General features: G+C 43.7%; 1 protein-coding gene across 2 annotated transcripts; it reads left to right on the top strand.

Annotated features, from left to right (window-relative positions):
- The first annotated feature begins 632 nt into the window (after window positions 1-632).
- LAMP3 (lysosomal associated membrane protein 3) lies at window positions 633-21,903 on the top strand. Of its 2 annotated transcripts, XM_030027110.1 has the most exons (7): window positions 633-1,294; window positions 1,464-1,681; window positions 6,129-6,919; window positions 8,279-8,401; window positions 11,787-11,844; window positions 13,765-13,932; window positions 17,648-21,903. In XM_030027110.1, exons 2-7 carry the CDS (start codon window positions 1,636-1,638, stop codon window positions 17,785-17,787), a joined length of 1,326 nt encoding a protein of 441 aa, XP_029882970.1. In that variant the 5' UTR covers window positions 633-1,294; window positions 1,464-1,635; the 3' UTR covers window positions 17,788-21,903. The 2 variants fall into 2 exon arrangements, with proteins under 2 accessions (XP_029882970.1, XP_029882971.1); XM_030027111.1 differs by lacking the exon at window positions 633-1,294 and having other exon boundaries at window positions 1,313-1,681.
- The last annotated feature ends 1,967 nt before the right edge of the window (window positions 21,904-23,870 follow it).

Below are 23,870 nucleotides of genomic sequence, written 5' to 3'. Positions count from 1 at the left end.
TGAATCCCTGGGACTCTGAAGAGTTCAAAGATTCACACAGACAGTTGAGAGTTGAGTATGCTAATGCTGCAGCCATAAGGCAAGGAAGTTGTAGGATAACTTTATTATAGTTAATCCCAAGATATCTGCATACCTTTGGCTACCAGTGGTTTATTAGGGAGCGTTAATTGACCCAAATGCATGTTGTGGATCAAGGGCAAGCAGGTAAAAATGAGAATGTAGAAACACAATGCAAATAGAGAGAGCAAAATCAATTGGAACTAATTTCAGCCGGTATCCAGATTTCTGGGGGCAAACTTCACCTCATTTGAGTTTTCAAGTCATTGGCCTTATCATGTTACTGCAGTGCAATACCGGTATGAGAAAATGAAGAATTAGGACCACACCAGATCCCAGGTGTGGGGCTTCCTTTGTTCCCCCCACACCGAGCAGGCCCCATGGCAAAGGCCCAGGGCTGGAAATCCAGCCACACACGTGAGCAGGTGTAACGCTCTCCTCTTGCAGATCTCTGGTGTGCAGCTACGCGTGCCGGGACCTGCCCGTGCAGCTCCCGTCCCAGCTTGGCGTGGTTTGCAGGAGGCACTTCACGGGACACAGGTAGGGCGTTGCTATTTGCTGAGGAGTGTGTTTGGGTGCAGCACTAATGGTGAGCCATCCCGGCTGATCCACCTTCAACAAGCGCAGTCCTTGGAGCAGGACCGAACCAGCCAGCAAAGGCTGCTTGTCAAAGAATTCTCAGTCATGGGTTTCTCTAGGTTTGCTTTGTTAACAACTCAGAGTTGGGCCACCACCACGGTGAATGGCAACCCTCCAAAAGTTTCTCAGTCTTATATACCTTTTTACCACCCATTATCTCAGTCCAAAATCTTTGAAAGTTTTCAGTCGAATCTCGGTTCCCAGGTCTTATCGTTCATCAAAGTCCTTTAATTAGTTCTTGTCTCAGTTCTCTCATCTTGTCTGGTCCCAGTTCTCATCTTTGAGATTTCAAGGTCTGCCTCGGGTCAGTCGTCTCTTGTTCAGTTTACCTTGAAGTCCCATATTTACACAATTCTGAGAAAACCCTCAAGTTTTTCCATTAAGTATTACACATCTGTCTCTATAAGCTCTGCACGGTTTAATCTTTTGCCAGCAAAGCACCTGCTTCTTGCTGATTTTTCATCTTTTGTTCAACTTGTCTCTACTGATTAGCTTGACTGGGTTTTAAACCAATCCTGGGTTGGAGCTATACAGGGGGGAAAGCTGGAAACACTGTTCATGGCCTGTTGAGCAGCTCTGTTGCACCTCATATTTTCAGGTAACTCATTCCATTATTAAATCTATTGACTTATTCTACACTTTACATGGCCTTGCAGAGCCCCAGGTCTCAGCTGCAGAGTGAGAGTCTGTCCTGCCCCCAGTTAGCCCAGCAGTCCTTTCTGTTTTCACTTTCTTTCCTAACCATAATTTATTTCCTTCTGCGGTAGTTTACAGACAAGAAGCATCGCTCTCCCCCTCTCTCTCCACCTCCTTTCCAGCCATGTGACTGAGCACTCCCTGCATCAAGTGAAACTTTTCAGTCCCCAGGAAACCTTGATCTCCCTTCCACCCACTCCACAGTGAGAAGCAGCGTCTCTCCAACCTGCAGCTGTGCTGGCCATGGGGAGGAGCGCATGGCAGTTCATCTTGCTAATCTTTGCCTGTGGTGAGTAACATCCTCCATCATTTATATCAGAAAAATGAAATAGACTATGCTAGTTTTGTTTCCTTGTAGTCAGGACAGCACCTAAAACAGACTCAAAACTTTAAATAGTTTTGTTGCTAGCACTAAGGGTGCTTTTAGTAAAGTCCTACTCCTAGGAAATAACTATAACTACGTTTAATTGCAGCTGGTATAGACTTAGTCTGATGTTTTCCTGTGTATTTTCCCTGGTGACATAAACTCTGACTCTGTGATGGAGTCAGCTCAAAATAGTATTAGAAGCAGACTTTTGGGGGCTTGCTTTTCTTAATTAAAAATAATTTCCAGACCAGCAGAACTGACTGAAAGTCTTGAGTGAGACAAGCAGTAGAAAAACTAAGGAAGCATTGCTCAAGTCATTCGTCTGTCTGCATTGCAAGATGAACAGGAAAGCAAGAGTGAGGCGCGGGGCTTGGAGAAGGCAGGCTGGGGCTTATCTCAGCGACAAACCACATCAAAGTCACAGTTCAATCCTTAATGCTGCTCCGTGAAAATCTGTGGAGCCAGCCTGGTCAGGGATATGTCCCAGCATGTTAAGTCATCCCTCAACGCCCACAGCAGTACAAAATCTGCCAGCTGAAAAAGGAAAGAGCGTGGTTTAATCTCTGTATTCTGCAGCGCGTTTTGCCATCGGCACACAGGGATCACAGAAGTATCAACCCCGTCCCTCTGCCAGCACAGTGAGCAGGGAAACAGCCCAGGGACTTGACCACAAGCAGCTCTCGCTGTATCTATCGTCTTTGCTTTCCCGCACCTGCTTCATAGTCAGAGCCTGCTGAAGTAGCCCCAAAACATATACACGAAAGGAGAGCAAAATCAGACTGAGAGAAGTAACACTAATAACTCAGTGGTCAGTAAGGATCTTTTTGACCAGAAAGAACCTGTTTCCTCAGCTCCTTATCCATTTTTGATCATTCTTTTAATAATTTGTTGTGATCTTTTAATAATGCCACAAAGTCAAGTCTTTCTGTGCAGATAGGGAATTAAACATAATTAGAGTTTAAGGATAAAGGTCTGATGGGTTGGAGGTTTAAGAAACTGCTCCTATATTGGAGGGAAACTATGACAGTACCGAAACCTCTCAGAAAATCTCAGTGTTTTTCCAGTTCCTGAAGGACTCAAACCAAAGCAGCTGGAGCCAGCGAGAGGGTTTTCAGTGATTGTAGGAGCTGGGTCAGGTTTTTGTGTCCACACAAGATCAGTCAGCTAAACACAAGCATTTCTTCTGAGCAGCATAAAGCAGAACAAATCTGCTGGGCGGCTGAGCAGCATGAGTGTGCGGTTAGACAAGAAGAGGAAAAAATCCTCAGCAAGTGTTTTTTTCACCCACCCCATTACAGGACAGCAGGCTGAGAAATGTCACAGCCAGATCGTGGCACTGAGTGCTCCACTCCCCACCGTAATGCCTGGGAGCAAAGCAGTGACGTTCCTTTGCTGGCATTGACTGAAACTTGTCACCAAAGCATGAAAATGGGGGCTCCAGGCCCAGACTGGGAACAGCGAATTTCTGAGAGCTGCCCTGATCCTTTTCTGAGAGTTTTGTTCTGGAGCATTGCATGCATGGAGGCTTGCTGGGCAGAAACACAGCCCTCGGCATTTGTAATGCACAACTTTGAAGCCAAGGTGAGACAAGGGCGTTGCAGCCGCTTGCTCCGGGAAGATACGCCGCAGGGAGCACGCATCTCTCGAGTAAAATATTGGTTGTATGTTTTGAGCTGGCTTCATAGAAAAAATAAAGAGGAATATCAGGGGGATGCAGAGCTGCAATTCTTCATTGGTCTGCAGCCCCTTTTGCTGGCAGAGCTGTGAAAAGGGCTGGCGGGGGGGGAGCCGCGCAGGCGGCTTCTTTGCCGAGCTGTGCCAGGCTCCCCGAGAGGCAACGCTGCAATTCTGAGGGAGCCGTGGTGATTTAGTTGGAGGGAAGGTCAGGCACCCCACGGGCCCACCTGCCCCTTCGCACAGCAGAGTTACCGAACTACTTCCAACAGCCACCCAAGAAGAGCCAAGACCATTCGGTGCAACCAGAGAGCAATCCTTACCCATCCCTGGCAGCTCATGTGGCCAAATGCTTTTTGAGAAGACAACCCAAGCCAACAGGTTTAGCAGCGTGGCCGTGCCCTGAAAGAAGCTCCAAAATGCTTGGGAGAGCTGTGGGAGGCTGGAAGAGCAGTTTGGCAGGTCAGCTGGTGAGCATGAGCCATGAGCCTCCACAAAGACATTTCTGACTTTACCCCTCAGTGACCCTGTCAGGCTGACTGTTTCTGTAATGAAAAACAGTTAGGTTGAAATGACCTTTTGGGGAAAATGAAGTGTCATTTAAAGCTATGGGTAGCATCCAAATGTCAGTAAAACAATGTTTCTCTCCACGCCTGTAAGGTAGGTATTATCTGGTCAGTAATCCAAACCAATCTGTTAACTAAAAACTAAGAAGTACTGACTATTTAAGACTTGTGTAAATTTAAATACGGGTTGTTTTGCAGTCTTGTGGGGGAAAAAAGAGTGAAAATTGCAACTTCTCTTTTGTTTTTATTGTGCTGATACAATTAGATGCAACTACCTATAGCTGGTATATGGCAACTGCTCTGATTTTCCACTGGCAAACAGAGAAGGAGATAAGTTATCTGCTTTTCAGCTCTGACAGCAGGTGTGGTAAAGTCTAGGGGAAAGTGAGAAAATGAACTAAAGTATCATATTAATTATGGCATTTTTAGGTTCCTTCTGATAAAATTCACAATCAGACAGCTCTGTCCTGTCATTTTTGTGGCTTTTCAACTGTATCAAGTTGCCCTTCTTTGATGATAACAGCTACACTGGCAGTCAAGTATATTCTGTACAGCACAGAGGTGAAACCTAGGCAATTTTAGGAACATGGAGTATACATCTACACTTCTTCTCTTCTCTAGTGTAGCCATTTTTAAGGGAAAATTGTGGTATGGGTTCAGATATATACATCTGTTCTCACTTCTTTGGTTTTGATCTTGAATTTGATTCAAAACCCAGTAGGTTTTATTATTCTTATTTAGTTCATATGTATCCTAAAATGGTGAGATTTTGTGAATTCAGCAATTGTTGCAGGTCTCTCTTCATGCTGAGTGAAAATAAATAAATAAAACGAAGAGGAGCTTGTGAAATTTCAGCTATTTCCATTCTGAATGTGCCTCTGACCTTAATCGATCCTAAAATCTGAATCTCAGCAACCTGCCTGCCACAAACCTTGGACACCAATTCATGAGAAATTTCTTTGGAAGAACCAGTCTACAATAAACTTCTCAGACAACATGTTGTGGCATCCTCTGGGGAGCCATACTGCTAGGAATATGAGCTGTCTTGGACTTTTGGGTCCCTTCAGTCTCCAAACTGGAGAATTCATCTCTGTCCTCCAGCTAATTTAGGCAGTAAAGCATTTAACTACACCTGAAGCTTCATGCACATGAAGGAATTCATATATGTCAGTGATTTATGATTTCTTTTATCTTGACCTTTTCTTTACAGAGTCTTGTTGCATACTCACAATCAAAGACTCAAGCAGAAGAGTTGTGACCTTCATCTATTCTATAATGTACTTTTCCCACTTTTTCTTCACTTCCTTATTTACATTTAGGAGCCAGATATTTTCTTTTCAGTTCTGCAAGGGAGAAGTTTCCGTAAATGTTATAAGATGGAAGCGTAATTTCGGTGCTGTGACTATTTTCAGATGTGGTCCAAAATGCCCCTGGATGCTGTACCCTGAAATTTGTTTCTCATCGCTGAAAGCCCATCCCTGAGAGGGCTGGTCTTTCCTTGTTTGGAGCATCCCCTTGGGTACCTCCCAGGAGGAAGAACTTCAGGGTTCAAGCTGGCATGGCTACAACAAAACCAAAAATAAATATCTGGAATTTCCCTGTCTCCCAGACTGGTCTCCCAGACTATTGTGAATCACTGTAAGACCATTATGCTGCCTCACTTCCTCCACACACACAACATGTTCCCCTTCCCCATGCATTGTGGGTAAGTAACCAACCACCCCTTCACCTGTTACACCCACTTTATCTTCCTTAGATCTTGATAATTTGCTTCTAGCAAATCTTGCTGTACTACTGCCTGCAAGGGAATTCTTGTGCTGCCTGGGGTTGTGCAAGGTCTGCTCACACCTCCAGCAACCTCTGGCTTCTTCAGCACGTGAGGAGCTGGGAGCCAACTTGATTCCACTGCAATGGGTATATTCAGAGGTGTGAAGATTGGGAGGAGGGTGAAAAGTTATGGATAGTCCTACAGCATGTCTGCCTTCACTCTCCTATCATGACTGGAGCCAAATGAAGAATAAAATCATATCACCCACTTGATAACAAAATCAGTGCAGTTATGTTGTGGGTATCAACAGAAATGTTAAAGGTAAAAGTTTCTAGACTGCTACTTATTTGTTTCTTTGCAGCATTTTCCTCCTGCTCTGCTGAAGTGGCTCTGGGGGTCGAACTGTCTCCAGAAACCATATCCTTCCATCAGACGGCTACTTCTGCTCAGCCACTTTCCCTCTATCATTCTTCACCCCATCAAGGCACCACAGGTCATTTTAACAGCACAGACTCTCTTAAAACAACACACATAAGCCATAGAACAACTGTGCAGACAACAGACCAGCACCAGGTAACAACAGCACCAGACCATCACACGACAGCCCAGGCAGGAGCAACCACCATACAAGTGACCGGCCAGAAATCTCCCATGGTGGTATCCACAACATCAGCAGACAACACAACTGCAGCTGGTCAGGCTACAACCCAGGCAATCGAAACAGCTACTCCTGCAGTGAAGAACACAACCATACACCCTATGTCCTCAACCAAGCAAGCCAGAACACATGTGAGCACAGAAATGACAGTGGCAGCCACAAACGCAACCATAAACCATACAACAGCAAACACACAAATGACAGCTGCTGCCCTAACTACTGTAGCCACCACCAGGCCAACTGTAAAGCCCACCACAGGGTCAGGAAATCAGACAACAGCGCCTAAAAGTCCAACAGCCACAGCCATGATCAACACAACAACCATTCGTCCAGGGACTCAAACGACCATCCCATCTACTATGATGACGGTGAGACCCACTCTTGCACCGCAGCCTTCTCCCATTCCCACTGGCACATACACCGTTTCCAATGGGAACAGGACCTGCATCAAAGCAGTCATGGGTTTGCAGCTGATGGCTCAATATACACAGAAGGTGAGGTGGAAAGACTACAAGGCTGAGCTTTGTAATGACTGTTTCTTCATTAGCTGGAATTTATTATTCTTCTTTCAAAGCAATTTTCAGACATTAGCTTGTATGATAAAAATAAGTGGTTTGCTACCAGTCTGAGGGCTTTTCTGTGGCACAGCATCTCAGCTGCTGTACTTTGGCTTGTGTGATGATGTCAATGGGACGTGCAGGAGCTTTCTTATTTCAGTGATGTAGGTGTGGTAGCAATACTGAAGGGGTAGATCAGCCTTCAGCATTATTCATGTTTCCCAGAACGGGAATCTGAATTGACTTCAGTGAAAGGCTTGACATTGCGAGTTGCAATGAAAGCAAGAAATTGTCAATTCACAGACTTGGCTTCAGAGGTGAGTTGTCTTGATGCAGATGCCTGGAGATTTTAGGATCACAGGAACTGCCAGGCTGGATCAGAGCAGGGGTCCTGGGGAGCTAGTACCCCCTCCTAGCAGTGATCCACAGTGAATGATTCAGCAAAAGATGTCATAAAACCCGAAATGGTGATTATATCCCTCATACTTATGGTCTTGTAACCTCCATTAGTACCATATGTGGGGTTACATCCTCAGGCTCTGGAGTTCATATGCCTCAAGACATCCCCATTACAAATCCAAATATTCTTGTTTGGGGTCTGAATATTTCTAACATGGGAGGAGTATCTAACATTGGTAAAAGTAATTTTCATCCCTTGTCCTGCCGGAAGCCAGGCAGGGAGCATGGTTCCCAACCTTATCAGACCACAGTGAGATGTTTGTTACAAAAGTAAGGTGTGTTTGAGATAAGACTGAAGGAGCCAAACTGTATTCAGAGCTGCAGAGCTCTCCTTTCAGACTACAACGTGGGTTGGCAGATGCTAGAGGTGAACTGTGAAGGACATAATGAGGAGGCAGGGGTGATACGAGGAGCAACATACGTTGAAGCCAATCTAACCCCTGCCTGCCTTCGTCTTGATCTTTCTTCTGCCTTCAGGCGCAAGTTGCCACTGCTCCCTCTTTTTAAATTACCGCTGGTGCTCATCTGACCCTGCTCTGAATCATATCAGTTCACCAAATGAGCAGAAAACTATTATTTTCTGCCAGCTTAATGCACTGGAACAGCTCGGTGATGTGTCAGACAAGCACTAGGGCTAGTTTACGTTTATGAGTGGGGAATGACCCTAGCAGACAGCAATTAGGCTGCCGCCACTACCAGCCTGTTCCTTCAGCCACACAGAACTTGTCTGGAAAAAAAAAAAAAAAAAAAAAGGCAGCTATAAATCTCTGTGTGTTTCTTATTAAGTTTCTCTCCTCCTCTTCATAAGCAGCCCTGCAACGTCTCTTCTCTCCACAGAAGGGGATGGAGTACCTGGCTGTCAACCCCAATGCGACACAGACATCTGGAAGCTGTGGGACGGTGCAGGCTGAACTGAACATAACTTTCAGTGGAGGGTTTATAAACTTCACCTTTGTAAAGGTAACTGTTGCATTTAGAGGGAAGGAGTGTTTAGAATTGGGGAGCTGGAACTTACGCTGCCTTTGATCCAGATTGTGCTGTGGGAAGAGGCATTTCATTCATCTCTATGCTAGTTTTCCACCTGCATATAAGGCGTTATTACTCCTGTCCTTCCCAAGAGGCTAGAATCATAGAACCACAGATTAATTCAGGTTGAAAAAGACCTTTAGAGGCCACCTGGTCCAACACCCTGCTCAGAGCAGGGCTAACTTCAACGTTAAATCAGGTCTTGTCTATTTGAACTTTCAATTTGGAAAGGTTCGTATGTGCTGTGAAGGGTAGGTACAGTGCCTTGCCATCCTTTGACAGAAAGTGCTAGAGATGGGTAGCAGTGTTAAAGCTACCCATCTAGCAACACAAAGTCTAGAAACAGCCTCAAGCAAAATCTGAATCTCATTTTCACATAGGCAAAAGTCTAGTGAGAGGGAAGGCCAGGTCTGTTGTTTGCATTGGTGCAGGACAGAGGGAATGGCTTCGGGACTGGAGTCCCTGCGCAGGAACAAAGTGTGTGTGCCAGGAGTTCTGACTCACGCTCTCACATTGCTCTTACGAAATGGTGTCTCAGGGACCACCTGAATGCAGGTGAGGTTAGTCATTTGCTTCCCATAAATGCCAAGTATCACAACTGTCCGGCCAAAAGCCAGCTGTGGCTGTTAAATCTAAAGGACAGCCTGTACAGTTTTAAGTGCCCAGGAGCCGCGGCCCATCCACAGCTGAAGGGGCCTGATTTCATCTCCCTTCTGAGTGGAAAATTCCAAACAAGTGAACTACAACAACAAAATTGTAGATAAGTGCCCCTAAAATGCACCACACCAGGGAGACTTATAAGTACACACAGAACCTTGGGCAAGAGAGAAGCCCTGCTAACAGTGGGAAAATAAGCTTCTTTTTTTGACATTGTGTCTACTGATACCACGTTCCCCACTGGGACTGCATCCTATGTAGATGAGGCTTTAACATAAGCTACCAAGAGTGCTGCTGCTATTCTAACCACAGGAGAAAATTGCCGAGTGCAGCCATCCTCTTGCTTCCTCAGACATTTGCATGGTTTACACATTCTGGGAGGCAGCACGCAGTATTATTTATATGAAAGCTAATAAGGGCTGGGTGGTGATGCCAGCAGGGCTAAAGACAGAAGTTAATACTGTGTATAAAGTCATTAATGGGCAGGGAGGAATATGGCATGGGTTGGATCCCATCAAACTCTGACTGAGTGTAACATGCATGTCCTGGAGCTCCATAGCAGTTCAGAGCTGCATAGAATCATAGACTGGTTTGGGTTGGAAAGGACCTTAAAGATCATCTAGTTTCAACCTCCCCTGCCATGGGCAGGGACACCTTGTACTAGACCAGGCTGCTGGGGCTGTCACTGCTGATCTGTGTCCTTCAATTAATCAAGCCAAAATGTCAACCTTACATCCTGGTTCTGAGCTCAAATTAGTGATGATTAAGAAAAGTACAAATGGTTAATCAGTCACTTCCATAGAAAGTCCAAGGGGCAACAGCAAACTATGCCACACCTGAGTCATTAATGCTTGAGCAGAGAAAAGATATCAATTAATAATCATCTTGATTTTAGTTTATGGCAGAAAGTTTTCTAAAAGCTACAGAGGAAAAGTGAGGTAAAAAATCAAGGAGCTGTTTTAAAACAAAGCATCAGTTCAGACCATGAGTGTTTGCTCTAAATGCGTGCTTCCTGCAACAAGGGGAGCATTCTCTGTGTTACAAGGATCCTTAGAAAAAGTCTGGTGATTCAAGTACCCATGAAAGCCCCAGCTTGTAGCAGTGCTAAGGAGAGTGATGTGAACCTTTAGGAGGTACTTGACCTGTCTTGCCCTGAAAAAGGTGGTTATTGGCACAGCATTAGACAATCCACCCTTCACTTAAAGATAAGCCTCAAGAGCACAGCAGGGCTCGGCTTAGACTGCTTTGAAATTCAAGTTAATAAGAAATAATTTTGCTGCTGTTTTTTATGTGTTTGGCCCCCACAGCCTCTCTTAACTGCTTTGAACCAGGAGTGCTCCGGTGGTGGCACTTCTGATTTTCACCGGTGAAAGAGGAGCTGGATCAGGCCCCGGGGCTGCAGTGCTGGTGCGGGGTAGCAGGAGGTGAGCGGCTGGCTCAGTACTCACGACTGCCAGCTGCCTTTTGCAAAGAACTTGAAAAAAGGAAGTTTTGTAACCAACCCACAAGATGTGAAGTAGGAGCAGGTGTTTTCCCCAAGCAAAGTTATTAACCGTGGCCAAACAGAACATAGCGCTGCTGCCAAAAAAATGGTAATATTTGACCTATTTATGTCTTTAAGTAGGAATAATGCTGAGCACCTCTTCTCTGGTTTATTTCTTTCTTAAACTTTCCCAATCCATCCTACCAGCTTTTAAACTGCATAACATTAAAACTGGGTGCACAGGAGACATTCTTGTCTGCTGTGATTTATCCACCAGCTGCACTCACCAGTCCCTGTGTGCTCACAGCTGGAATTAAAATTACTAGTAGGGCTGCTACATAAAGACTTATATTATACTCCAACACTGCTACCAGGGAAAAGCTCTTAGGGCTGGCTCTCACTTTGTGACAGTCCAGGGGAGGACAGCATTCAGGTTGCACCAGGGTTTTAGGGCACTTGCAGGCAGGACACTTAGCTGGAAATTTTGCTCTGTGCTGTTGTACCAGGTGCTTTCCATGGCAGCAGTCTGTGTGCATATGAAAAAAAAGCCAGCCAGAACCAACAGTGTCAGCAGGGTGAAAAGAACAGTTATTTCTCCCCTACACATCCAGGTTGCTGTTTTGTCATTGGTAGTGACTGCTGTTGGCAGACAAAATAGGAAATGAGTGGTACTAGCATGAGCAGGTACTCCTGGCTCTCAGCTTGTTGCTGACCTCTCCCAGTTCAAAACAATGATGAACATAGAAGCACTGCTGCTTTCTGCAGTTTGCTCACACAAAGAGCATCTATTCTTAAAGTGCACTGCAGCACCGAGAGTCCCAAGTACTTCTAAAGGTGTGGGCTTAGGTCCTGCAAGCAGGCAGACTGCAGGTCAGCATGGATTAATTCAGTGCAGGATTACTCAGGAGAGCGCTGTAGGGACTCTCAATAAAAGCAGAACAAGTGAATAAAAATAAAATGGCCTTATCACATGCCAGTTAATTTGTGCAATGTATACTGTTTGTTTAACTCCCTCCTACTTTTGGTTACCACGAGTATCACACAAATGTCTAGTTTGAGCAGTGTGTGATAAAATGTGTTTCTTTGGGAAATTCTTTGTGAACATTTTGCTGTGGTGAACTGTATTTTTTTCACAAATATGAGGCTGTATTACGAATAAAGATATATCTTCTTTTGCAGCAAGCTCCAACGTACTATGTCAGTAAAATTGAGGCCAGATTACAGTTATCTTCTGAAGGTCAGTGATTTTACACTGTCTTAATTTCATATCAAACTGTTCTGGGTGTGGAGCAGGCTTTCATATCTTTAAAACACTGGATTTTGCAAATTATGTGTTTATCAGGCTTTCAACATGTCATTCACCTAAATCTTATGGTATGAAAATGGAAGAGAAGGGACTGGGCTGCATTTTCATCAGAATTGGTCAATTTTCCTTTTGTCCTCAAAAACTTTCCCTGCCCCACCTCTTTCAAAATAGAGAGTACTTCAAACCTAAATTTAAGATACAAAACAGTCCTCAAAGTTTTTATCTGCAAACACACAAAAATGCTGTGACTCCAGTTCAGTTGCATGCATCTTTCCAATCTAATAAGCAAACTAACTGAATGCAGTATCTGGATCACAGAAATGCAGAGGTGGATCCAGATTTCAAATACACCAATATGAAGAGGAGGCATGTCTGACATTCTGGTTTGGCAAAAATAAGAACTGGACTCAGGGTGAGGTTCTTCAAACCATTCTGAAATCCTAGACCTTGTCTGTGCTTTTGTCAGGTGATCAGATTTTCTTTTTCTTATATAGCCCTGATTCTTGCCACTTGAACAGGCAGGAGCTGCCCCAGAAGTTACAGCCCAAAAAATGCTAAGAGAACATCATTTAGGTCAGAGAGAAAAATTCTGAGCCACCACTTCAGATTTTCTCTGACATTAATTTTGCACAAATTTGTCCAAATATATCAAATCTGTGACAGGTTAAACAACCATATTATGTCACCTCTTCATTTGTTGCTCAAGTCTTTGAATTGACTTTTGTCCCTGAAAGAAAAACAAATCAGGAGCTTGACCAGGTGTGTCCTAATAGCACTGAGCTTTTTGGAAGCTCAGTGCCTATTTTTCTTCTCACTGATGAGCACTTTTATTAACTCAAGTGGCACCTATTCTGAACTACAGCAATTAAAGTAAAAGAAAAGCTGATCCAGAGGACATGTCTCCTACAGATGTTCTCAGTCTAAATAATCAGAGTTTTCTTGTGCATTGCTAAATGCAAATTGCAGCAAATACAAACTAATCGGCTTAATCATAAGTTTTAAAATCCTCAAATATACTTAGAGTCCTCCACACTGGTGCTGGCAAGAGACATTGCTATGCATGGCTATTTGTTACGGCCTCTCTGCCAGATGTTGCCATTTTACAGTCACCCAGCAGGGTTTTTTTTTTGCAGTGAGCAAGCCCGTATCTTTTCTAAGATAAAAATTACTGAATTAACTGTATCAGTACACACTGGTGTACTGACTTTGACTGAAGAGGACCAGGAGTATGCTGCACACTGTTGTGCTGGCAGATGTGGTGGAGGTACAATGATACAGAGTTGGTGATGTGGATGATTTTGTCTTAAACTGTTATATCTGCTTTCAAAGGAAGATATGCATAAAGGATATGCCCAGGTTACATGATCTTTTCATGCTTTGAACTTGAGCCATATTTTCCGTAAAGTACTGTGACACTGAAATATGTTTAAGAACATATTTAATACATAAAGCAATACAGACTAGATATGTCAAATTCCCATGCTAGAGATGGTATCTCTGTCTTGTCTGGAAATAGCCATGCTGGAGACCTAAGATAGTTGTCTGCTCCTGTGAGAATCCTAACCCCCTCTTGCAGGCTCAGGTTGTTAAAATATTTTGAAGAAGCATCTGAAATTTTAGCCACTTTTTCAGACCCAAGCTCAGCTGAGTTGCCCATTGATAATTAAAGCACTCATTTAAACATGGAAGAAATGTAACTGATACATTATGGGGAAAACGTCCATCCTTTAGACACATATGTGACTGCTGCTCTGCCAAAGCACTGGGGATCCTCCATTTTATCTCAGAAAAATGTTGGTTCCAACAGAGTTCGTGTGGATTCTCATTTGTCTTTCTCATTACGGCTTCCAGGTATGCTTTACTATGCAGCCATACATGAGAAGATGTTTACAACAAAGCTGGGGAATTCCTTTAAGTGTGCTAGCAAGCAAACCTTCACCTTGGAGAAGAACTTCCAGCTACTCTTTGTTAATATGCAGCTGCAGGCGTTTGATATTGTCGGTAACCAGTTTGGAAAAGGTAAGTAGAAGGTTGCCTTTTCCACCCTTTTGAGATCTACATGTCAGCACTCTGGTAGCCTGATAGATATAATCTGCTAGCTTATAACCATACGTGTGCGGTGATCCTGTTACACCTATAGCACAATCACAGCTTTGTAATAGTTGCCAAATAATGTAACCTGCCCACTGCTGTATTCTCACCCTTTTCTGAGTAATTTTCAACACAGTGGTAATACCTATGGAAGATGGAAAAGTATCTTTCCCTCCTGCATTCAGTACCTTCTGTTTCACCTTCTCATTAAAAATGTTCAGTTCTACAGCCACAATTTTATTCTTCACTCATCTTCTCCCAGAGCAAGCGGAGGTGTGTTCACCACCATTGCATTGCCCAAACCCCTAATATGTACAGTTAAGTTCAAGGTTACTGTTCTCGATATAGTCAGATTTTAGCTATTTTGAAAGGCTCTTGACACTCATGATGTCCCACAGCTGCAGCAGCAAAACTGCCAACTAATAAGGGATATTTGTGAATGCAGGATGATACTTTCAGAGCAGCTGTGTCTAGACATGATGAAATGTGCTCCTGAGGAGGAACATGACTGGCATGCTCCCAGTTTCAGAATTATATGTGATGCTCATCTCTGCAATTTGTCTTTTCTTGAGTACAGCCACAAAGAGACAACTATGTAGCTTAGTAAAAGACAGAGACAGAACAGTACTGACTCCCCTGGTCTCTGGATTGCCCACACTGGGAGAACGTATAGGGGCTTATCACAACTTCTTCCTTATACCCACACCTGGGGTTCCTTCCACAGGGAAATGAGATGTTGCCATCCTTGTTTCTTGTCCAGTGATGCAGCCAGGACCTGGCTGGGCTGTGGGGTCCAGGACTGCTGGGTGCACCAGGAAACTCCCATGTCCCACAGTATGGACACTCTCACGGCCTACTGCCTTACTTCTTATGAGATGCATGAAAGATCCTACAAAAAGCAGAGAGGTAGACTAGATTGGACCCTGTGGTCTCTTTCAAATTGTACATCTTCACATTTCTGTGACTTCCTCTCAGGGTGTTTCCATACAAGAACTCAGGTGGAAAGATAGGCTTATCAGTTCTCCAGCCCTTCAGATGCACTAATAAAACATTCCCTTCTTCTGAGATTTGACTTTCTGCATGCTTACAAAATGTTGCCCCTGTATTCTTCTTTTTATTTTAGATCTGTCTTTTGACTCAGTTTGGCTCTGTTTGACTGATTCTTCTTCTGTTACTTCAGCATTTTGGCTGCCTTTCTTATTCTAAAAGGAATATAATGGGAAACAACATTTGGGGCTTTTTAAAGACATGGATCTTTTTCTTTGCATACTTTTCTTTAAGTTCTTAAAAGCTGCACTGAGAATCCAATCCATGTTCTCATTCTCATGAAGATTTTTTTCATGGGATAACACTGAGCTGGAACAACGCATCTGGTCCCCACATTCCCATTTGAATTTGTACAATGAATGAGTTCAGTTATGGCTTTTGGTATGGCCTCACCTCTAGCAGAGACAGAGCTTAGAAAGACTCTCTCTCTCTCCCCCCCCAGCCCCCACCCCCCCAGGTCAGGCTAATCTCTGCTAATCAATACCATATACAAAATTAAATTAGTTTTGCTCTTAATCAAAGGCTGAGAAAGCAGCTACCACCTCTGAAAAAATTCCCCAGTGGCCATGAAATAGTTATGAAACTGTTACGTACCTCTGCTGTGTATGCAGATTTTGAAAGACAAAATCCCCAGTGAAGGAATGACTCTATACACATCACGAGCCTCCTGCCCTCAGGTGTCTCGAGACTGGTAGTTTCACTTCTGTTGCTCCTGATTTGCTTATCTTTAAAAGAGGAAGAAAAAGAAAACAATAATGATCATTGGTTTCAAGTTCCTTACAATTTTGTACAGACTGCAGCAGCATTACATCGATAGCTTGGCCTGTTTGAGTCTGGAAATCTGTAAAAGTGTCTTCTGAACTGCATTTCGGTATAGCAGAAACAATTCCTAGTTCATAGCCCAAGGTTTCGTGAAAGCAAAATGGCCAATTCAAACATCTCTGGCTTTTGCAGTACTCAAATGCAAATACTTTTCAGCTTACTTCCTTAGCAGCAGGTTACATTAACCAGACAAAGCTTTTAAAAGGCAGCATCTAGTAGAATGCCGATGCCTTTGGCTTTGTGGCATTGCATCACATGAAATCACCATCTGGATCAGAGAAGAGGAGGATCAGATTTTGGGGAAAGCTGTGTGGAGGCTCTGGAGCTGTGATGTGATGTCATGCACTCCACATGCTCCCTGGGCTAACTGCCTGCTGTCGGTGTAAAGATTCTGCCTGGGGAAAAGCCCAAGCTAAGCTACAATCTGTGCCAGCATGGTCATCAGAATTAGACAATAACAACAGAGGCTTTTGTCTTAGAGCACTGTCAAAATCTGCTTTGGAATAGTCACAGAAATGAAAGGGGTGGAGGGCGTTGGATCTCCCTCATACCTGGGTATAAACTGGATTCACTGCTGAGCTGGGATATGCTCTGGGGTTTAGCTGATCAAGCCACCCTACTTAGAGAATAGTTTGCTACTCAGGTGCCACTCAAAGCATCGTGCTAGAGGTCTTTCTTTCCTTGGAGCCCAAGGAAGGACCATTCCTATAGATCAGATGGAAGATGTAGGTCTGATCCAGTTCTGGGGTAGCACATTAGTGATCATTCCCAGACCTTGCCTTCACTCCCAGGGCTACACTTGTTGTATTGTGAATTTGAGACTGATACTGCCATTGTTACTTGGGTGGATATTCCATTTATGTCAGTGACCCAGATGGTGCAGTCTCTGCATAGGAAAGCCACCAATTTACCCCAGTCTGGAAGTTCATTTTTAAGTAGTGAGTTTCCATTTAATCAGAGGATGACTTGACTATTCATTTTGGTAGGAACTGGCTGAAGAAGTCAGGATTTGCCCCTTCTGTCGCTAAGAGGTGTGTTTGGAGTGAATATATCTTTGGATGGTTCTTAAAAGATATTATTTGTGTCAAAACCTTTTCTGATATCATCATATGTACAATAAAATTACAATGGTACTGCTAAAGCAACCCCCTGGACTAAGTCTAAAGCTTCTGCCTTCCTAATCTCTTGATGTTCTGAGTTAGCCACAATTATCCAGAAATATTCTGAATTAATCACAGAGAACAATTAGAATTTGATTTTTCTTAGGAAACACTGACTTAACTAGGATCCTTGCTGCTCTAATGATGTGCTGGACTATGGGCTCCCTTCTCTGGCCCGATCCTTTTTACCGGGCAGAAGCAATTAGATGCCACATAGGAGCAGTTTTTGTCCATGCAGGATGTGTCTTGCTCTTTATTTTTAGACTTGCACTTTGTAGCGTGATGCTCCACATCTGCTGTCAGCAAGAAAGCCTCCTACTGTGTATGCACTGATCTTGAGGGTAAAACAATTACTGTAGACATGAAAGAGCAGAGTCATTCTCCAGTGAAGCATGTAGCAATTTCAAAAGGGGCAAGTATTGTTTTCTTGAGATAAGGTTCATCACAGACAAAAATGTGATAAGTATAGCTCAGGAAAAAGAAAGGAAAAAAAAAGAAAACAAGGTTTTGTGAACTTCTGGCTTGTATTTGCTAACTTTTCTGGAATATAGATGTATAGTCTAGGAGTACAGTGTTCTGCTGTAACACATTCTCTGATCTCCTTTTACTTTCAGAAGAAGAATGTTTTCCTGATAAAAACAGCAAAGCAGCTCCCATTGCGGTGGGCCTGAGTATCCTGGGATTGTTTGTCATTGTGTTTGCCACTTTCCTGATTTCCAGAAGAAAGCCGCATAGAGGATATGAACGTATCTGAGGTGCCCTTGTACTTCCAGATGTGTGTAGCAAGTAGAGAAGTCACAGGACTTCTAGCTTCTACCTGGCATTCTCACTTCCCTGAAGCCACATTTTCAAGTGGGATGACACCATGTGTTTAAAGCTAATGAATATTTCTGGAAGCGATTTCTTTAAGGTGGGAAGGAGAGAACTCATACCATCTACTTTAGGCTATTCTTAGCATCTGATTTAGGTGTAGTCTAGAGGACCAAAGTGAGGAGCCTAAATTCTTTGTATTATCAACAAAGGAGGCAATTCAGACCACCTAAGTAAGTCAGATGCCTAAAAATAGCTTAAAGCAAGCAGTATCATTATCCCCCAGAAAATCCATTAGGTTTGTTGAAGATAGTGTTTAGATTTATTAAAATAGATGAGTCCAGTAATATGACCATCAAGTGAATAAACCAGAGGTCCACAGCTACAGACAACCCTGTTAAACCACAGCTCAGTGAAAGCCTTGTGGGAACACTGCGTACGCTGGCGTCTTAGGGCAAGGCTAAGTGAGACTTTCATTCACAAGCAAATTCTCACCAGTCCTATAACAGGGTTACACTTCGTAAGTTCTTGGTTTTTTTCCTGCTAAGCCCTTTGCAAGGACACAGTGGTAATATGTGACTTACTCTGGAGGCAGTATTTTTAGAAAATTTTCTAGTTACCAGTGACTGTGTATGCAAATAAGAGATTACACAACTGAGGTCACACAGGGTCTGCCTGACCAGTATGTGCCAAAATTGCTTGTCTCAGCCCTGCTGCAGAGATGTCTGAACTTCCTGGCAATAGTTCTTGAACTGCAGCATCATAAAGCACAGCACATTAGAGCAATCTGATGCTGGTTAAGTTTATCGTGAAGTGTTACGCTGCAAACCGCACGATTCAGAGGCTGATTGACAGGCAGCTGAGATGCCCGTGCAGAAGAACTGGGCAGGCATTTGGAGGCAGTAACTCCATCCACCTGCCACGCCAGGCCAAGCCACCCCACTTGTCAATCGGTGCTCAAGGCACAGCATCCCTTTGCCACAGTTTTGCAACACGATATGTGGAGAAAGCTGACATGAGGGTCTGAAAGCACTGTGGTACGTGGGCCAGTGCTAAGCATGCCAGTGCAATTGATGGGGACTGGTGTGAATTTGCTTAATAAATTCAAGCAGCTTAATACTTCATGGTCTTGTGAGAGCTCATGAATCACCCACTTCTTATTCAGACATGGACTTGTTACAGTGACTGCCACTGAACTCACTAACTGTCCCTCTACTGAGATGGCAGCACTGTGATCTCTCTTAATCTGGGAAGATATCACACCCACCGAAAATGCCAGGGATTAAGTGGCCACAATTGTTGCAGACCTGCACAAGGTCCACGAACAAATAGAAATCCACTGACATTGTATGTTCAAGGCTTCTGGGAGAAATAAAAGCTTATACAGGCCTAGGACAAACTCTGCCCAAAAGTGAATGCTATCCAGTGTGCTTACAGCTGAGCAGCTGGATTTTCACAGGGAAATAATTTGGAGTTGCTTTAAAGCACACTAATTCATACACTCTACAGTCTATTTCCTGCTAAGCCAATGATGAAGGCATGGAAGGAGTAATTGCTTTTGAGATTAAGTTCAGATAATGTTCTTTGTTGTAACAAGGAAAATCTCTTTGTCACAAAAGATTTACAAAGCTAAACATATGCACAAATGTACACATACACACGTGTACACATGTGTTTTGTAAAAGGCTCTAGCACTGTTAATAGTGCTTAGTGAACTTTTATCTATTTTCACCCTTCTTCCTCCCCCCCCCCCCCCCCGGTTAGTGGACAAGCAACCCACTGAACTCAGTGGCATTGTTCAGGCCCTTGGCTTAATAAGATCCCTCTAGTTCTCAGGGTTAGTTAATACTATTAATCTGTTGTTTAGAAAGCAGATTTTTATACTCGATTAAAGCATTCACTTTTTTTAAAACAAGAGAATTGATGAGATGTCCAGCAGGAGAGGTAAATATATGGAAGAGCTTTCATTCAAAAATGAGCCTAGGTATGCAATAGTGATGTCACTGTCCCAAACTGTTACGTGTGGACATTTTTACAACACTGCCTAAAAAGCTCAGCACTGCACATGATCTGACCCTAAGCCGTTTTGACTAGTGATCAGTAGACATCTTTCCCATTCAAAGCTAAGTCCTATTTCACATGTTCTTTGGATTGTTGGGTTGCATGATCTGTACAGTTTGTTACTTCTACTGATAGGGATATAGCATGTTCTTGTTATGTTCTGTACTGAAAAATCTCTTTATGTTAATATTCAGTCTTTTAATGTTTCATATCAACATGAGGAGAGAAAACTGTTCTTAATGACTGATAATTCTGTGTTTAATTTTGTGACACCCTCTGGCATTTTTACCAATGATGCAAGGTTAATGTTTTTTTTTCCCCCCACACTTTTTTCTTTCTACAGTGAATCAAACTGTTGGTATTGAACAATGTGCAGATTCAGGTTTACCTGATTTGTTCTTATGCTTTTTGTTGCTATTATTTGTTTGCTATTTTTATGAAGCTGCATACTGCCCTTTCTAGATGAATAATATTCTGGGCTTGCTCTAAATGGCACAGGTGAAGTGCACGTGGTATAAACCAATGAAACAATTGGAGGCTCGCATGAAATGCTGCCAACACATAGCAAAATTTATCCAGTGGAGTTAGGGCTTTACAGTAGTAGAGAATCCATTGGAGAATTCCTTACTGCATCAGGAGATCCCAGCCCCTAAGTGCAACTTTTGTCCCACCTGAAGCCCAGCCTGCATGCTATCACCTCCTTCCCTCACCACAGAACACACAAACAGCCTGCAGCAGGGATGCGTGTTAGCGTGCCGGCATAGCAGCGTGTGTTGCCTCTCTGAATTTAACATTGAATTAGAATTAGACAGCCCAGCTGCTCCCTCAGTTGCCGTGTGCTGCTTTTAAAGCTGATGCCTGTATTTATTTTCTGCCAGAATTTAGGTAGATATTTGGCTGGCACTTTTTTATCTAATGGAGTTGATTTGAGGTCCTCCTCCCAGTGGGAAGACTCTATAGGTGTAATTGGTCTTGGCTGCCAGACTTTCTCTTTTAAACATCTTGTCTGAGGAAACATTTTGAGCAAAAAGTCCCTAAAAGAGCACCATATAAAGAAGACGCTCTTATGATAAACTAGCTGTACACTAGGTGGGCCATAACAGTTATACCATGGGCAGCAGCGCACAGTTTCTTTGCTTCCTGTCAATGTGGATGTAAATGAAAACAGTATTTTCTAAACCTGGCAGTTTGCTTCCCTTCCAGGACTGCTCTTTGCCATAATCAGACCCTTGTTCAGCAACCTGCTCACTGCTTGGGACAGGGGTTTACCAACCAACCTGCCCTAAAAATCTGCACGCCAAAAACCTTCATATAGTCAGCATGAGCCCATGTACCCAGAGAGCTGACAGAAGAGCACGGTCTGCTGTGGGAGGGGACAAGGTTGCAGCTGGGTCCCAGAGTGACCAGCAATGTTGGTCTCAGCAGCCCCAGCTCATTTATTCCCTCAGCTGTGGCCTCAGATGAACCCACCCCTGACCCAGAAGATATTGATCATGGTGACATGATGCATCCCATCAGGGAAGCTATGCTTAACTTGCTTGCAAGCATGCACTGGTCAGGATACAGTGGGGCCGCTCATAGAAATTAGGAGGTGAGCACATCCCTATAGCTCCCTGATGCTCTGCTGCAGCTCTCACCCCAGACCATTCACTATGGTCTCTTGCACACCCAAGGTAGACACAAGAGCATCCCGTGAGCATGATGATGTCATACGTAGCCAAATCACCAAGGAGTTTATAAAGCAAGATTTAATTTCTTTCAGTCCTTTTTGCTCTTGGATGGACAAAGTCCAAATTAAAAAAACAGCTGTTAATTCTGGTTGAAGGAGGAAGGGAGATGTAGATTAGCATCTTGGGTGTATGAAGATGGTTTGGTTGATCACTTCTAGCTTGCTATAATGTATGGTTGCTAAAAAATTATTTGCTATGAGAAGTAAGATATGGTCTTTATTTTTCTATTATTGATGTTTCTATAATAAAGGTTGTATTTAGTCATTAAAGTGTGCGTTGCTGTGCAATTATTTTCTCTCTCAAGTGCTGTTTCACCTAAACTGTTTAAAGTACAAGTACAGTCTAACAAACAGGCGAGGTCCTATGGGCTCTGGACACAAGCCACAAGCACAGATACACTTATATCCTAAGCATAACTTTGATGATTATTTCTTCTGTGGCTTGGGCAGCTCATCTGACATTTCTATCTTTGTTTCATCAGCATTACAAAAAAAAAAAAGGTTACTGAAAATATTATGTGGTTTTCTGTGAATCTCCCCACAACTTGCAGTGTATCTGAATTCACTATGTTTCTTTATACAACTAGATCTCATTTTGTTTCCTATTGGCCAAATAAACACAGACCATAACTCACAGCAGATGCGATGGGTGCTTGTTACTTCATGTTTAAACTGCTTTCACAGATAATAATCTTAGGAATCACAATAAGAGTCTTTTAAGGAGAATGCATCCTTTCAGTGTGCGGTTATGGAAACTTGAGGAAATAAACAGCTTGGAAAATACCACACATAAACTTGAGAATTCAACAGCTTCTATGTTGGTCAAATGAATTTCCCAAAGGGTGGGGGCTGGACTAGATGATCTTTAAAGGTCCTTTCCAACCCAAACCAGTCTATGATTCTATGTGACTTTGCTGTGATTTTGCTGTTTGTCACATCAATAGCCAGCTTAAACATAACAGTGGGACAGCTGCATGAGGTAAACTTCTCAATAAAAGGAGGCACACAAAAGTTCTTCAGCTTCATCTTTGCAGGTTTGCCAGAGAAACTTGAAACCAAATCTGTCTAGATCTATGGCTACTAACTGCAGCCAGACCCCGTTTTGGGTGCAGGCTCCTGTAAAGCCTCTAAGGCCATTGTTGGGAGGTTGCATGATAGAGCTGGACTGCCTAGGAAAGAGAGGTGTGGGCAGACAGATGGGGGAACAGGATACTACCTTCTCCATGGTGAGCAATATAAGGGTCTGAAATGGCTGCATGAGTCTAACATGTCATGCTCTTCACGGCTAAGGAAGCAAAGGTTGTTAGATGGATTGCAGGAAAGCAGAAGATGTGGTAAAGATGGGGGAGAAAAACCTATCTCTCTGCTGCCAGCAGTCGATTCAGGAGCCTATCTGTTAGTGAAGTGCCAGGGAGGGCAGCAGAAAGAAAGTAACTTCCCTCAGAGATAAAAAAAACAGAATTATGCTTCAGTTGCTATTACCATTTCTAGTGTCAGTGCACATCCCTCCATGATGGATGATTTAATGGCTATAGGTCACAAGCTGAAAACGTCACAAGCTCCTCGATTTGCCCTTCAGTAGAAAAGCAGGGCTGCCAGGAGAGCAGGGTCAGTTTGCTGTGCTCTTTTGCACTTGCTTGGCCTGGTACAATATTAAATTTGGTGCCAGGTTCGCCTAAGTGATACATCTATTTAGTAGACAAGGTTCCTGGCTTGTTCATGTTAGTTTTAGAAGCTGGTCTGGTAAATACACACCTGGGAGATGCATTTCAATTGATAAGCTAGGATTTAGATGGGGCCTTCTGCATGATCATTGCCTTGGGGGTGGGGTGTCTGAAGTGGACCCTGTGAGGGATTGAAAGAGTTAATGTCTCAAACATTGTGGTGGGGCAAGTTCTGCTTCACGACGAACTCTGCATAACAAGGAACTCTGCCTAGCAAGGAACCACAGGTGAAAAGAAGCCGGTCAGCACAGCTCAGCACCAGGAGGGGGAGGCTGTGCTGGAGGGTGCAGAGCTCCCTGTTCTGATGGGCTGAACACGGCAACTCACCGTCCAGGGAAGGGAAAGTTACTCCCCAAACGACCCCCAAGCCCAGAGGCTCACAAACCGCTCATGACACCTAAGTAGCCTAATAAGTGCGAGTGCCCGCCCGAAGGAGGGGCAGGGATGATAAAAGGGCACAAACCGAAGCCCCAGGGGCATAAGCCCACCGGACCCGGACCCCTCGGCTGACGG

This window comes from Aquila chrysaetos, chromosome 10 (genome assembly GCF_900496995.4).
Source record: "Aquila chrysaetos chrysaetos chromosome 10, bAquChr1.4, whole genome shotgun sequence".
Lineage (NCBI taxonomy): Eukaryota > Metazoa > Chordata > Aves > Accipitriformes > Accipitridae > Aquila > Aquila chrysaetos.
Note: the sequence above shows the minus strand (reverse complement) of the source record. Positions and strands in the feature narration are given on the sequence as shown.